Source organism: Mercenaria mercenaria, unplaced genomic scaffold, assembly GCF_021730395.1.
Source record: "Mercenaria mercenaria strain notata unplaced genomic scaffold, MADL_Memer_1 contig_2911, whole genome shotgun sequence".
Classification (NCBI taxonomy): domain Eukaryota; kingdom Metazoa; phylum Mollusca; class Bivalvia; order Venerida; family Veneridae; genus Mercenaria; species Mercenaria mercenaria.
Genome location: NW_026461002.1, coordinates 1 through 14,994, shown reverse-complemented (window position 1 = coordinate 14,994; position 14,994 = coordinate 1). Strand labels below are relative to the sequence as shown.

The 14,994-nt window shown below is 35.1% G+C and overlaps 1 protein-coding gene across 1 annotated transcript in view; it reads left to right on the top strand.

The window, feature by feature from the left end:
* The window catches only part of LOC128552561 (uncharacterized), a gene marked incomplete at its 5' end in the record, with an annotated part of 41,079 nt that extends 26,983 nt beyond the window's left edge, over nucleotides 1–14,096 (top strand). Inside the window, 2 exons of the mRNA XM_053533614.1 lie at nucleotides 1,922–2,188; nucleotides 13,820–14,096. Of these exons, the coding sequence (XP_053389589.1) occupies nucleotides 1,922–2,188; nucleotides 13,820–14,081 (529 nt within the window). The remainder of the gene's footprint in view (nucleotides 1–1,921; nucleotides 2,189–13,819) is intronic.
* Between the last annotated feature and the right edge of the window lie 898 nt (nucleotides 14,097–14,994).

Sequence of the window (14,994 nt, the reverse complement as noted above, 5' to 3'; positions counted from 1 at the left end):
TCCAAAACCGCAAGGCCTAGGGCTTTGATAATTGTTATGTAGCATCATCATCTTGGTCTCTACCGGGATTGTTCAAATTATCCCCCTAGGGTCAAATATGGCCCTGCCCCGGGGATCACATGGTTTTTATAGACATATATAGGGAAAAACTTTGAAAATCTTCTTGTCCAAAACCATAAGGCCTAGGACTTTGGTATTTTGTATGTTTGTATGTAGCATCATCTGGTGGGCCTCTACAAAGATTATTCAAATTATCCCCCTAGGGTCAAATATGGTCCCGCCCTGGGGGTCACATGGTTTATATAGACTTATATAGGGGGCAAACGTTGTAAAATCTTTTTGTCCAAAACCATAAAGCCTACGGCTTTGATATTTATTATGTAGCATCATACAGTGGGCCTGTACCAAGATTGTTCAAATGACCCCCTAGGATGACATTTGGCCCTGCCCGGGGTGGGGGTTCACATGGTTTATATAGACTCGAATAGGAAAGAAACTTGTAAAATCTTCTTGTCTGAAACCACAAGACCTGGGCTTTTAATATTTGGTATGTAGCATTGCCTTGTGATCCTCTACCAAGATTGTTCAAATTATTCCCCTGGGGTAAAAAGAGGCCCTACCACGGGGTTCCCTAGTTTAACATAGACATATATAGGAAAACACTTTAAAAAACCTCTTGCCTGAAACTGCAAGACCTATGCTTTTGATATTTGGTATGTTGCATTGCCTAGTGGTCTACTTCCAAAATTGTACAAATAATGCCCCTGTGTTAAAAGAGGCCCTGCCCTGGGGTCCCAAATTTTACATAGACTTGTATAGGAAAAAATTTAAAAATCTTCTTGTCTGAAAGTTGAAGGCCTATGCCTTTGATTTTTGTATGATTCATTGCCTAGTTGATCTCTAACAAGTTTGTTCGAATTATGCCCCTGGGGTGAAAAGAGGCCTCGCCCCAGGGGTCACTTGATATATGAGTTATGTAGGAAAAAATACTTAAAAAATTATCAGATCAGATTTCCTAGACTGTTTAATTATAATTACCTGAAGACCCCAAGTGATAAGGGTCACCCGACTGTGACCTTGACCTACCAACCTACTTTCTTGTTTTTTAAGATACAATCGTGAAACTTGGATGACATGTTTAGTTTTGCACACCGATCTGAAAACTGACTTTCAGTGACCATGAATATGACCTACTGACCTACTTTCTTGTTTTTGAAGCTTTAGTAAAGAAATTTGTTCAAGCATGCAACCTAACTCAGATGAGCGATATAGGGCCATCATGGCCCTCTTGTTTTTATTTAGTTATCATCTCAACTGTTTAGTATATTGTTTCTATCTTCAGATAAAATGTGTCCTCTGTTAGGATTTTAAAATAATATTTTATACATGTTACACGCTATTTTTCACGAACTGTAAACCCAGTCATTCCCTGCTTCATCAAAGTGTCAACAACTAGCATGCACCATATTTGTCATTCAGTCATTATGAGGTCTGACAAAAGTCGCCACAAGGCTTTGAGAGTTTCCTACTTTTCTTAGGAAATAACTCTTTGGTCTGAATGTAGCCAATTTGGAAGATTTTACAAATAAATGTATATATACAAAATTATTTAACCGCATCTGTATTTATGGGACTACTCGGTAAAGATTTTCGTAACACAGGTCGCACCAGATTTTATCGGTGATTAATGGTATTAAACCAGTATTCAGCTATTGTCTACTTTTATAAGACAGTATTAGAAACGATAAATAAGGCATTTATAGGAATTTTCTTTTCCTCGTATTTCTATTTCAAATGGCTTTTTACTTGTTAATCATACAATATACTCTGACAATCTAAACGGCTAATGGTAACATCTTGGTCTGTCATAATAATTATAATTATATTCTTCCTGTCAAAACACTGCAGATTTAATCTTCAGAGAAAAGAAAGAAGTCGATGAAAAAAACACTATGCATGAAAAGAACATTGCAATACTCCAGGAAAACATCAAGAAATTGACAGAACAGAAAATAAAAGATGAAAGGGAACATAATAAGAAAGTGAAAGACCTCACCCGCGAGATAAATGCAGAACGTGATAATTTCAGTGGATTAAGTTACCAGTACAATGAGTTAGTGAAACAAATTCAATCATTGCAAGAAGAAAATAGATCGCTTACAAGAGAAAAACAAGAGTTATTATTAAGGTAAGTTATTTGTTTGGAATTATATCAAGATATGGCCAAAAAATATATAAGTACTATGTAAACTATTTAGAGAGTATATGTTTTAGCTCACCAGTCACAAAGTGACAAGGTGAGCTTTTGTGATCGCGTGGCGTCCGTCGTCCGTCCGTCAGTGCGTGCGTCCGTACACTTTTACTTGTGAACACTCTAGAGGTCATATTTTTCATGGGATCTTTATGAATGTTCCTCTTGATGATATCTAGGTCAGTTTTGAAACTGGGTCACGTGCGGTCCAAAACTAGGTCAGTAGGTTTAAAAATAGAAAATCCTTGTGACCTCCCCAGAGGCCTTATTTTTCAGTGGATCTTCATGGAAACTGGTCAGAATGTTCATCTTGATGATATTTAGGTCAAGTTGGAAACTGGGTTAGTGCGGTCCAAAACTAGGTCAGTAGGTCTAAAAAAAGCTAAAAAATAGAAAAACCTTGTGACCTCCCTAGAGGCCTTATTTTTCAATGGATCTTCGTGAAAATTGGTCAGAATGTTCATCTTGATGACATCTAGGTCAAGTTTGAAACTTGGCTACATGCGATCCAAAACTAGGTCAGTAGGTCTAAAAATAGAAACTCCTTGTGACCTCCCTAGAGGCCAGATTTTTCAATGGATCTTCATGAAAATTGGTCAGAATGTTTATCTTGAGGATATTTAGGTCAAGTTAGAAACTGGGTCACGTGCGATCCAAAACTAGGCCAGTAGGTTTACAAATAGAAAACCCCTGTGACCTCCCTAGAGGCCATATTTTTCAATGAATCTTCATGAAAATTAGTCAGAATGTTCATCTTTATGATATCTAGGTCAAGTTTGAAACTGGGTCACATGCGGTAAAAAACTAGGTCAGTAGGTCTACAAATAGAAAATCCTTGTGACCTCTCTAGAGATCTTCATGAAAATTGGTGAGAATGTTTACCTTGATGATGTCTAGGTCACTTTCGAAACTGGGTCACGTGCCTTAAAAAACTAGGTCATTAGGTCAAATAATAGAAAAACCTTGTGACCTCTCTAGAGGCCATAATTTAAATGAGATATTCATGAAAATTGGTGAGAATGTTCATCTTGATGATATCTAAGTCAAGTTTGAAACTGATCTACGTGACTTCAAAAACTAGGTCATTAGGTCAAATAATAGAAAAACATTGTGACCTCTCCAGAGGCCGTAGTTTGCAATGGATCTTCATGACAATTGGTCAGAATTTTTATCTCGATGATATCTAGGTCAGGTTCAAAACTGGGTCACATGAGCTCAAAAACTAGGTCACTATGTCAAATAATAGACAAAAACGACATCATACTCAGTTCAAAACTGGGTCATGTTGGGACAGATGAGCGATCCAGGACCATGATGGTCCTCTAGTCTGAAATAAGTCAAACTTTTTTAAAAGTCCATTTTATTTTCTATCAATTAAGAGAACTGCACTACAGATTATTTGCTGCCATACATAATAGTTCAAAATACTACAAATGATGAAATAAAAGAAGGAAAAGAAATGTTCTGTGACCAAAAATGGTTTGCTTCATTGTGTAAACACCATAAAACGAAACCGTCATTTCAATTTTACAATTGCCACGTACATAATGTAAAGCATTTTTACGCGTGTTTCTTATAAACTTGATGAAACCGATTATCATGTTTACTATTGAAAAGTCTTAAAATTTGTCGATAAGAGCCTCAAGGTAATAGAATTCCTTGATGAAGGTTTCAGAAATGAATATACAAGTTGATGTAGGTATCGCCTCGTGTATTTATTAAAATATATGTCGTCTAAGATGTAATTGTTATTTGTTTACATGTTGACATTTAGTATTTGTTAAAGTTGCTGGCATGTCATACTGGAAGTAAATGTGAGAATTTACGACAAGCTAAATATGTTTGTATTTTCATTCTTCTGGACATTTACATCAACCTGTCTCTGATTTGATACAAGATGGTTTTATAATACTACGATACTGAACTAATAACCACAGAAACGAGTCAAAATACTATTGCGTTACCATGATGTTATATAGTGTTAACTCATTTAATTTCGCGGACATGAAATGTCGTGGTTTTGATCAAAACGGCATGTTGTGGGGATATGAATTCGTGAATTTCAACTTTTGAACATAAAATGAATGGAAATTTCACTTTTTCTTTCGGATTAAATTTCTTGGATTAACGAAACCACGAAATCCACGAAAATTAGTCCCCCACGAATATTATTGATTTCACAGTACGTCATGACGTTACGTGTCAGTACTGGCGCAGACTTTATAGCATTTGTTCTTGCAAAGTACATGATTTTAAAGCGTTGATGTAATTTGTGGTTTTCTAGCTACAGTAACTTTTAACGGCAAGTATTTCCTAATTCGATTCTCTCAAACGTAAATAAATCATTTATCCCCTATTTAACAAATCATTTGGAGAAATAACAACAAAACACTGTGATTAAATAGGAACAGTCTCGTATTGTGTATTATATCGAAATTTTGTATTACAACATAACAATATTTCATAACATATATATATCAATAGCGGTGTCATTATATCATAAGAAAAATAATCAACTTTTTGTACCCCCGACAATAAAGTTGTAAGGGAGGGTATACTGGTTTCAGGTTGTCTGTCCGTCTGTCCGTAGACGCAATCTTGTGCGCATCATCTCTCCTTATCCCCGTGACAGAATTTAATGTAACCAGTACCAACAGTAGTTGTGCATGGGGCATGTTAGGTTCTTTTAGAAAAAAAAATTGCAGAGTTATGGGACTTTTTTTTTGTTACTATACTATATACATAGACACAATCTTGTGCGCACCATCTCTCCTCATCCCCTTGACACAATTTAATGAAACTTCACACAAGTGATCAGTACCAACAGTAGTTGTGCATGGGGCATGTTAGGTTCTTTTAGAAAAATTTGTTGCAGAGTTATGGGACAACGTTTTTTTGTTACTATACTATATACATAGACACAATCTTGTGCGCACCATCTCTCCTCATCCCCTTGACACAATTTAATGAAACTTCACACAAGTGATCAGTAACAACAGTAGTTGTGCATGGGGCATGTTAGGTTCTTTCAGAAAAAAAAATTGCAGAGTTATGGGACTTTGTTTTTTTTGTTACTATACTATATACATAGACACAATCTTGTGCGCACCATCTCTCCTCATCCCCCTGACACAATTTAATGAAACTTCACACAAGTGATCAGTAACAACAGTAGTTGTGCATTGGGCATGTTAGGTTCTTTCAGCGACAAAAATTGCAGAGTTATGGGACTTTGTTTCTTGTTAACATACTATGTACATACAGTCTGCATATGCAGTCTTGTGCGTGCCTAATCTACCAAACCCTTGCACACAATTTAATGAAACTTCACACAAGTGATCAGTACCAAACCTAGTTGTGCATGGTGCATGTTACATTCTTTTAGATAAATATTCTGCATAGTTATTGGACTTTGTTTTTTGTTACTATACTGTATTCATACAGTCTATATACATACAGTCCACATAATTATGCAAACTTGTGTGCGTCAAATTGCAATGTACTGTGTCAGTGCATGCGTGGGGTACATTCATCACCTTTAGTGATAGCTCTAGTTTATATAAAGTTATTCAGTCTGTGTATTAAACACTCAGTGTCATTCAATCTAATCGTGAGTTAACACTTTCAATGTTCATTCCCAGTTCATTATACAAACACATTTATAACAGTAAAACTGTCGTTATTCCAAGTATATTGTCCAACATAGTCTAGTTAATATAAACAATCACTTCAATCATTTTAAAGTTCAATGACTATCACTGATCATTCTAATTACTGATATCATCCATATTATTATTTCCAATAATAAACAACGTTTATTCTATTCCATTCAACAGTACTATCAGTCCCATTAAAATAACAAAAATGAGATGTTAAGACTAATATACTAGAAAATAAAAAACAAATTTCTAAAGTAGATGTGGGAGGGAGGGTAGGGTATCTCTATGTACGTAACGTTTAACACAATACGAAGACTTCTAATGAATAGAAAACCAATATTTGGAGTATATAAACCTTATATGCACAATAATCTCGTGTAAATTACTACCTGAATGATTTAATAAACCTGGGATAAATACATTTATTATATACCTATATAAATTCTGTAAAAAATCGGCTTGTATTTCACATTAAATATGAACAGGCAGACAGAAATTCCGTATTGTACCTTTTAAATTCCGTATTGTACCTTCCGTATTGTATGCTGTCGGACTATTTTCATAAATATGCATGACCCGACACATTTCTATAAATAGCGCACATAAAAACTTCATTAAGTTCCATTTAATATCGATAAACATTGAAGATTTCGTTCAAGAACAAAACAAGAAGCAAAATGGTAAAGGAATATAATAAAAGGGTCATTATAACAGTAGCTAGATCTGGGACTTTGTGTTCGGCTCTCGTGGATTTTGCAAGGTCGGATCACACTCGGCGCTTGCGCGCCTCGTGAGATCCGATCTGGCAAAATCCACTCGAGCCGAATACTGCATCCCAGATCAATCTACTGTTATAATAACCCTATTTTATTTCCTAATTCGATTCTCTCAAACGGAAATAAATCATTTATCCCCTATTTAACAAATCATTTGGAGAAATAACAACAAAACACTGTGATTAAATAGGAACAGTCTCGTATTGTGTATTATACCGACCAACAAAGAACGGGCTGTATACTAAGGCATAACCAGTTAAGAACGCTAATAATTAAATCAATACTGAATTAAAAAAAATTAAGACTACTTTAACTTTTCGAAAATATTAATTCTAAAAACATTTCAAATATAACGAATAACGCACGCTTTGTGAGAAATTAACAACATTAAAGTGAAAACTTTCATTGAAGAGAAGGTCATTAAGTTATACTTGAAATCCCAAAGACTTAGAAACTAATAATCTCTTGCAAATATCATCTTTCACGTAACCATCTTTGGCCTTTTCGCTCCTCCACCTACCATGTCTTTTAAACAACCTATCTGGTACCCCCATATTTGCCGCTGCCGAAGCCCCTCCCGCGCGTAAACTATGAAGACCAAAATGCTTCTTGTTTAGACCAATAGATTCAAGCAATTCATGTAAAAGTTCCCTAGCACGGGTATACGATAAAGAGCTTGAACCTCTTAGCTTATAACTTTTAGTGCGCTTACAGTATGACAATGAACACAAAACAAATTCTTCTGAATCGGCTTGATGTTTGCGCTGTTCAGATATCTTCCTAACATTTTTACTGGACAAGACTCGCACCTTGTCTTAGCAATCAAATACCAGTTACCATCCCGGTAAACATCAGTCTTACTCTTAGCAATGAAAACAGCAATATGATCTGCATTAAAAACGATATCACATCTTCTTATATTAACCAGCTCAGAAAAGCGAAGAAAACCCGCATAAGCCAATAAACACATTGATATACTTCTTAATTCATAACAATCTGCGTTCTCAAATCCATGAATAGAGACTAGTTGTTTCAGTATTTCTGGAGTAATCGGTTCCTTTTTAGAAACAGAATGACCTGGTATCCTGCGAGCTGCCTCCCTGACTGACTGAACGAAGAACAACGTACAAGGACTGTTTTTAGAAAAAAACAGCTAGATCATGGGCCCATTTAATGCCATAAAATGCTTCATCCACACTTTCGAATTCAAGAAACTAGGTAAATCGAAAGATCAGATTCTGATGTCGGAAGTGGCGAAATACCATACTTAGATGCCCAACGTCTCCAAACAAGGAAGGCTCTTTCATAATTATTCTTAGTGTTCGTGGCTTTCGACTGTAGCACTATATCAGAAATTGTGGCAGCCAGGGAAGACAACTCCGGATTCTGGTATTTGCTTGTATGTAACGTTGAATCAACCAGATCTGCAAAACGTAAAATAAAGAGAAAAATGTATTCGGTTTTTTTGCAACAATTAGGAAATAATAAACTAGCTATTCGGCTCACACAAATTATGCCATTCGGCTTAAACAAAAAGTTGCCATTCGGCTCAAAACTTGCCATTCGGCTCACATAAAACTTGCCATTTGGCTCACATAAAACTTGCCATTCGGCATAAATAAACTACAAATCAGCTCAAATAAAAAAAAGAAAAAACTTGTCATTCTGCTCAAACGTAATTTACCATTCAGCACTTAACAAAATTTGTCATTCAGTTTTAACAAGACTGCCATTCGGCTTTAACAAAACTTGCCATACGGCTCAAAACAAAAACACCAGGTATTGCCATCTGGCTTAACCTTTTCAGTTCGGCAGATTGAGAACTTGTCATTCAGATCAAAACTAAATGCCAATCAGCTCAAGAACTTATCTTTCCAACCAAGTGTAACTGGGCATTTGGCTCAAAACAAAAAACTTGGCATTCGTTTAAAAAAAGATTTCCATTCATCTCAAACAAAACACTTGTCATTCGGCTAAGAAAGAACTTGCTATTGAACTTAAATAGAACTGAGTCATTCATCGCATACACAAAGTCAGATCAGCACAAAAAGAAAGAACTTGCTATTCCGCTCAAGCGTAACTTGCCATTCAAATCATAACAAAAAACTTGCCATTCGGCTTAAGCAAAAACTTACTATTCGGCTAATAAAGAAAGTTGTTCTATAGCAAACTAGCAAATCAACTAAACATTTAATAGAATTTTTACAGTTAAACTTCTATAAATAATCAAAATGGAATTTATTCATAATACCTAATACATAAAACATCTTGTGTCATTCCCCTTTTCATCAAATAGAACAATTTTAGTAAGGAAAAACATAGTGAGAAAAATCTATAATAGTATTCAAAATAATGATGTATATCAATAATCAATCATAAAATGATTTAATCCCGTGTCTAGTATTACGATACATTGTCAACTGAAATACTATCCATTGATAAAATGAACTCGTAGTAAAAATCACGTGGCGTTTGTAAATGACCAGATGTAAATCAGCCGGGCGGAAAAAATGAATAATCCGAAATAAGAATTTGATAACACTTCCGACAAGAGACTTTTGATAGCTTAATTGCTCTACTGTGTCAGAACTTTAAATTTACTACAAATTTAACTTTCACAGTCAAATCTAATAGCCAAAACCTTACTACAAAAATCTGGCCCAAAAATCGTTCTGTTGTTGGAATGCTGCATAAAAATGTTCTGCCCTGCTGAGAAAAGCAGAATATCCAAAATAAAACATTTTGGATGCTACTTTCTCCAAAAATCATAGGCCAGAAAGGTGCTGACGGCCAGTTTGGAACGATTAAAGTGCCTTTAGCTTTACACTGTACCAAGTGGTTGATTACACGTGGAACTAGACTAACAGGTGGCATTAACCAGTTATTTTCTCTCTTCCAAGAACAGGAAAAAGCGTCTACTTTTTCACTATTTGGAACCCAGAATCTAGATATTGAACCTAGCTATCTTGTTATTGTAGTGATTAGCGAACCTATCCACTGTGTAGGGTTCCCAGAGAGAATCCATAAATGAGAAAAATTCATCTGAAACACCCCAATCATCTATATCAAAACATTTGCTGATAAAATCTGCAATCTCGTTTTGTTTTCTTGGAACCCATTCAATGTCTAAAGAAATATTTTCTTTAACACATAAACTGAAAATCTGAAGGGCGGTTTTATGTAAACTAGACTTAACACTCCCCCCTTCTACAATACGTACACAATTCTGATTGTCCGTACACCAATGTACAAGTTTCCCCCTTAACAAGAACAGAAAACTCTGCAGAGCAAAATATATACAAGTCAGTTCTCTCCTAGTAGAACTCTCTTTTTGTTCTGCGAAAGACCAATTTTTATGACAAACTTGATCCTTATGGCTTTCAATAAAGGCGCCACAGGCCAAGTTGCTAGCATCAGAAAATATAGTGAGAACATCCGGGTTAGTTTTAAACAAATGTTTTACAGGATTCTTACAAAGGTGATTTTCCCAGAACAGTAATTCTTCATAAAAGCCTGCAATTTTTGAAATATCTATCGCAGCATCCCAATTTTTCCTAGACTCAATAGCCCTATGTAAATTCTTAGTCATTACATGTAAATCATGGAAACTACCTTTCCTGTAAAGCTAGCAATTTCCCTTGCGGACAAAAAAGGCAATTTGACTTTGTAAGACTTTAATAAATCCAAGGCGCTGTGTAAGCGTCTCTCTGGAATACTGAGAAAACTTTCTAATAAATTCCAGATTAAACCCAGCCATTCAAGTATTTGAGTAGGTACAAGCACTGACTTTTTAATATTTATAAGAAATCCTGCCTATACCAGAACTAACTTTACAAACTCTGCATCCCTAAACGCAAGGTCGTACGTTTTGTTAACACCCCACCCATCATCTAAAAACAGCACAAGCCTTACACCATTTATCCTAATGTATTTTACAATGCACCTCAGGCATTTTGTAAAAATAAAAGGGGAAGTTGATAAACCGAACGGGAGGACTGTGAAAATATAGTATTTTTTAACATTATTTTCAATCCATGAAAAACCCAGAAAACTATGCTTAGAGGGCGAAATGTCAGTGTGATGATATGCTGAAGTAATATCAAATTTAAACATTAACCCCTTTATATTCAAAAGTTCTTGAGCAACTTTCCAATCCTCAAATTTGAAATGATCTTTCCAAATACAATGTATATCTATTTAAAGTACTTAAGTATAAAATAAGTCTCTTTTTTCCAACACTGTTAACTGCTACTGACAAAGGACTTACACTGTTAGGTACCAGTGGACATTACAATACCGCACCGGAAGTGACTAAATCTTTTATAGCCTCAGTGACAAAATCAGAATGACACATTGCCGACTTATTGTTTTTCATGAAATAACTATTCGGAATCTGAAGGAATGGAATTTTATACCCATTTTTTATAACGTCTAAAATATAACTGGGCACCTTTAGTGTATTTTCCCAAAATTCAGCATGATCATGTAAACGACCTTTAACAAAAGTAGAATTGCTTACAGAATGAGCATCATGAAAACGTATTTTCTGGTATCTACTCTGAAATAAAATGGTTTCTAAACTGTTCTCCATATCTTTGCAAAATAAGTCAATAAACAAATACTCATCTTTGAACTCATTATTTTGAGGCAGACTTCTGTTCATTATCTGTCTTGAATGACACAAACTGGGGCGGTTGCTGCTGTAGGTATTGTTGCTGCAGTAGCTGTTGCTGTCTGTGCCACTGGTTGCCGGAGACTCCGGAAACGGAATTAAAGGCAGTTCCTGGGCCTGAGTATTGAAGTGGACATTCTGGTCCAGTATGTCCCCATCCGCCGCAGGCGAAGCACTGAACGATTTTATTGTTGGATCCCTTGAAGCCACGAAAAAAGGGTGAAGCGTTGTTCGGGTCTGACGCTTGTGTACCGAAAGGAACAACAGGAGAGTAATTCCCGCTAAAGCCGGCGGGAGTAGGACTCGGCGTAGGAATCGGTTTTCGGCCCTGTCGGCGGGTTTTCTGTTTGGCGAGTGCTCTACTCTCCGCTCGTTTGAGTCGTTTATCATCGTCGCTTTCACTTGCCAGGTCGTCCGATTCGTATTCGTTTACAGTGTCCCACCCTCCGGCGGACTTGCCGGCAATTCTAATCAATTTATTCCTATGGGCAACTTTCTTGCTAACAGAACTCACGACTTCGAAGGATTTCAACTGTTCTCCTAGACTGACTAAGTCCTTTATTTCGTCAAGTCCTTCAGTGACTTCTAAATTAAAATTAAATTGCTTTTTGTTGCCAGAGTAACGAAAATCCTTCGAATAAGTAACGTCCTTGAATCTTTTGAGTGTGGACGACGAAGTTGAGTGTATTTCTTTTCGTAACTCACGTTTCAATGATTTAAACTGCTGGTCGAAATAAGATCTCATAAACTGAAATTGTTCAATATCACTATCATCTCTAGAACCATCAGAATTCACAGTATTAGAATTATTTGAAAATGTCCGACCACGTGCTCTTTCTTCTAATAATTCCTCCGATTCAGCCATACGTCTCTATGTACGTAACGTTTAACACAATACGAAGACTTCGAATGAATAGAAAACCAATATTTGGAGTATATAAACCTTATATGCACGATAATCTCGTGCAAATTACTGCCTGAATGATTTAATAAACCTGGGATAAATACATTTATTTGAATCTTCCGTTACGAATAGTGATCTATATTTTCAGCTATTGTGAAAATTAGCGACAGTAAAAATATTATATCCTGGCCATTTTCAAATAAATGGTAAATTTGATTTGTCATAAGATATATTGAACTTAATTCATATTACCATTACCATAGAAACGAACCACGCGTCCTGTATATCTAACTTTAAAATTCAGAGGCTTTTACACTAGCCTATATAAGGAACACCGTTTCAGCTTTTAACTATATTCTACAGTAGTCCATGCGAATAATAATGGCATGCACTGAAAGTTTTCCGTATAAAATTTAAGTGAAGAATACTGCGTAGGTATTTTGAGCTTCGGTATTTGTTGAAATAAATGAAAAGAAAACATATATATCATATATATATTAGATCTACTTACTTTAAAGTGAAAAGGTTTTGAAGCTACATGAAACAGGAAAGATAAATGTATTTTAATATTTTTATCTGATTACATACTAAAAGTCAAGATTCAAGATATTTTAAACATCCCTGTTGCTATGGTAAATAATGATACTTCAAGATACGATTGTGTACTCTTTTCAGTGTTTTTATTCTGCTTCGAAACTAACCCCGATGTTCCATTTACGGTATAAAAATAATGCACTGAATCCGTCGACCGTCGAAAAACTTGTTTTGTTTTTTTTATCTAAAGTTGCTTAATGTTGAGAGAATGTGCGTTATCATGAAAACACGAGCCCTGTGGCATATATAAGTTTATATTACAAAGCTTATGCATATGCTGATAAATTACCAACTAAGCAGATTCCTAAGTATAAGAGTAAAACCGAATTAAGCTGAAAAGTGTTGAAATCCATATTTTCCTTCTTCCAATATAAATATATACCTCAAACCTGCGTACAAAATGCCTTATAGGGCAGAGACAAATGAACATAAGATTTAAGTAGTTCAATCATTTTTACGTTTCAGTACATTTGAATCTACCCTTGTGACAAGCTAGATGTAATCATGTCCGAACTGTAGTGTTTTTTAGTGCACTCAAACATTTGTCATTCAAATTGTTTATTTATTTACTGCATTTTGATTGTTCACGTTACCCGCTGTTTTTTCTATCGTATGTATACATGTGTGAATACAAGAAATGCGCAACAACAAAAGTTTCATTACTTTGATAGGTGTCAAAGAGGAAGGTGAAGTTCGATCATAAATATTTGCTCTGTTAAGAATAGTGTTCTACCCAAAATGTCCTGATTGTAATTAATTATATTCATTTCGATAAGATTGGTTTTGAACTATGTTTTTTCCTCCAATTCAAAATAGATACCAATGATTTACATACGAATACTACAGTAACAATATGATAATTTCGAGAAAGGAAATGTGTATTTAAAATGAAATAACAAATTACTAGAAGGAAATGTGACAAAATGTTGACGTGAACTTATCATGAATAATTTTATTGTCTAGGTTAAGTAAAGTAGCAGGCGCAAACTTGACTTACAACAATCCAAACATAGCCGATCTCAGTGATGAGAAACGACCAACAAAATTAGCAGAGGAATTTTCAGAGTTGTATGATAATGAATGGACAGACGCGTTTGAAGATTTGCAATTCGAAAATGAAAAAGAAAAGACCACTTTTATGCTCGGACTTGTAATGGTATGGAAATTTATTTGCTTTCTTTTTATTCAGATATCCGGGTGTCACCTGATCATTCGTCTACAATGAGTCTTTGTGATTTTTATATAGTTTTGTACTTTTAATATCTCAGTTATCTACCTTCGGTTGCTTTTAAATATATTGAGATGTCAACGTTTGACAGTGAGTCTGAAAATAGTTAAAAGTGTTAGATATGCAAATATTCATGTTAAGACACACTTTGCTCCATCTAATTACATTTACTAGTATGTCGACATACTACCTGTTTGAAAGATTTAAGAGTAGACAGGAAAACAGACTGGACGTTGTTTCACAAGACGAAAAATAATAATAAGTTTTTACATTGGGCGTATATGGGTAAATATTTCAATGAAAATTCTTTACGTGGAAATTGTAATTTGTAATGTAACTGTTTATTGGTGTGAACTTGTATAGTTGTTTCTGATATGGTCAGATTAGATTATATGTTTTTGTATATGTGTATGTATATGTGCTTATTGTTTTAGATAATTGCCTACGCTTCAAAAGATACGCGCATAATTTGCATTTTTATGGGCCACCAGTTTTGGACTCGTGTTTTGTCTTTAGCAAGGATGTTGTATGGTTTTGTAAATGACCGCATGGGATGAGTTATACGCAGGATGATTTTCCTTTCCGTTTGCCGGATCCGTGCTTTATTTCATCTTCCGGATGACTTCTAGTTTATCAGACGTGCAACATTACATAAAATGTAATATTTCAGGAAAATTTATTATGCCGATTTTTGTCTCAACAATCGAAAACTTTCACCATATTGAACGCTAAGCAATTAAGCTTTTAATAGTACGCTATTATTATTTGTTTACGATTTATATATTTGAATCGAAAATTATTCGTACCTAGTCAACCTCAAAACTTGTATTTTCATAATTTTTCTGGACACTTCTTCCGTAGACTTAGTAACATTTATATAACATATGGCATTTCAAACATTGAATCGAAT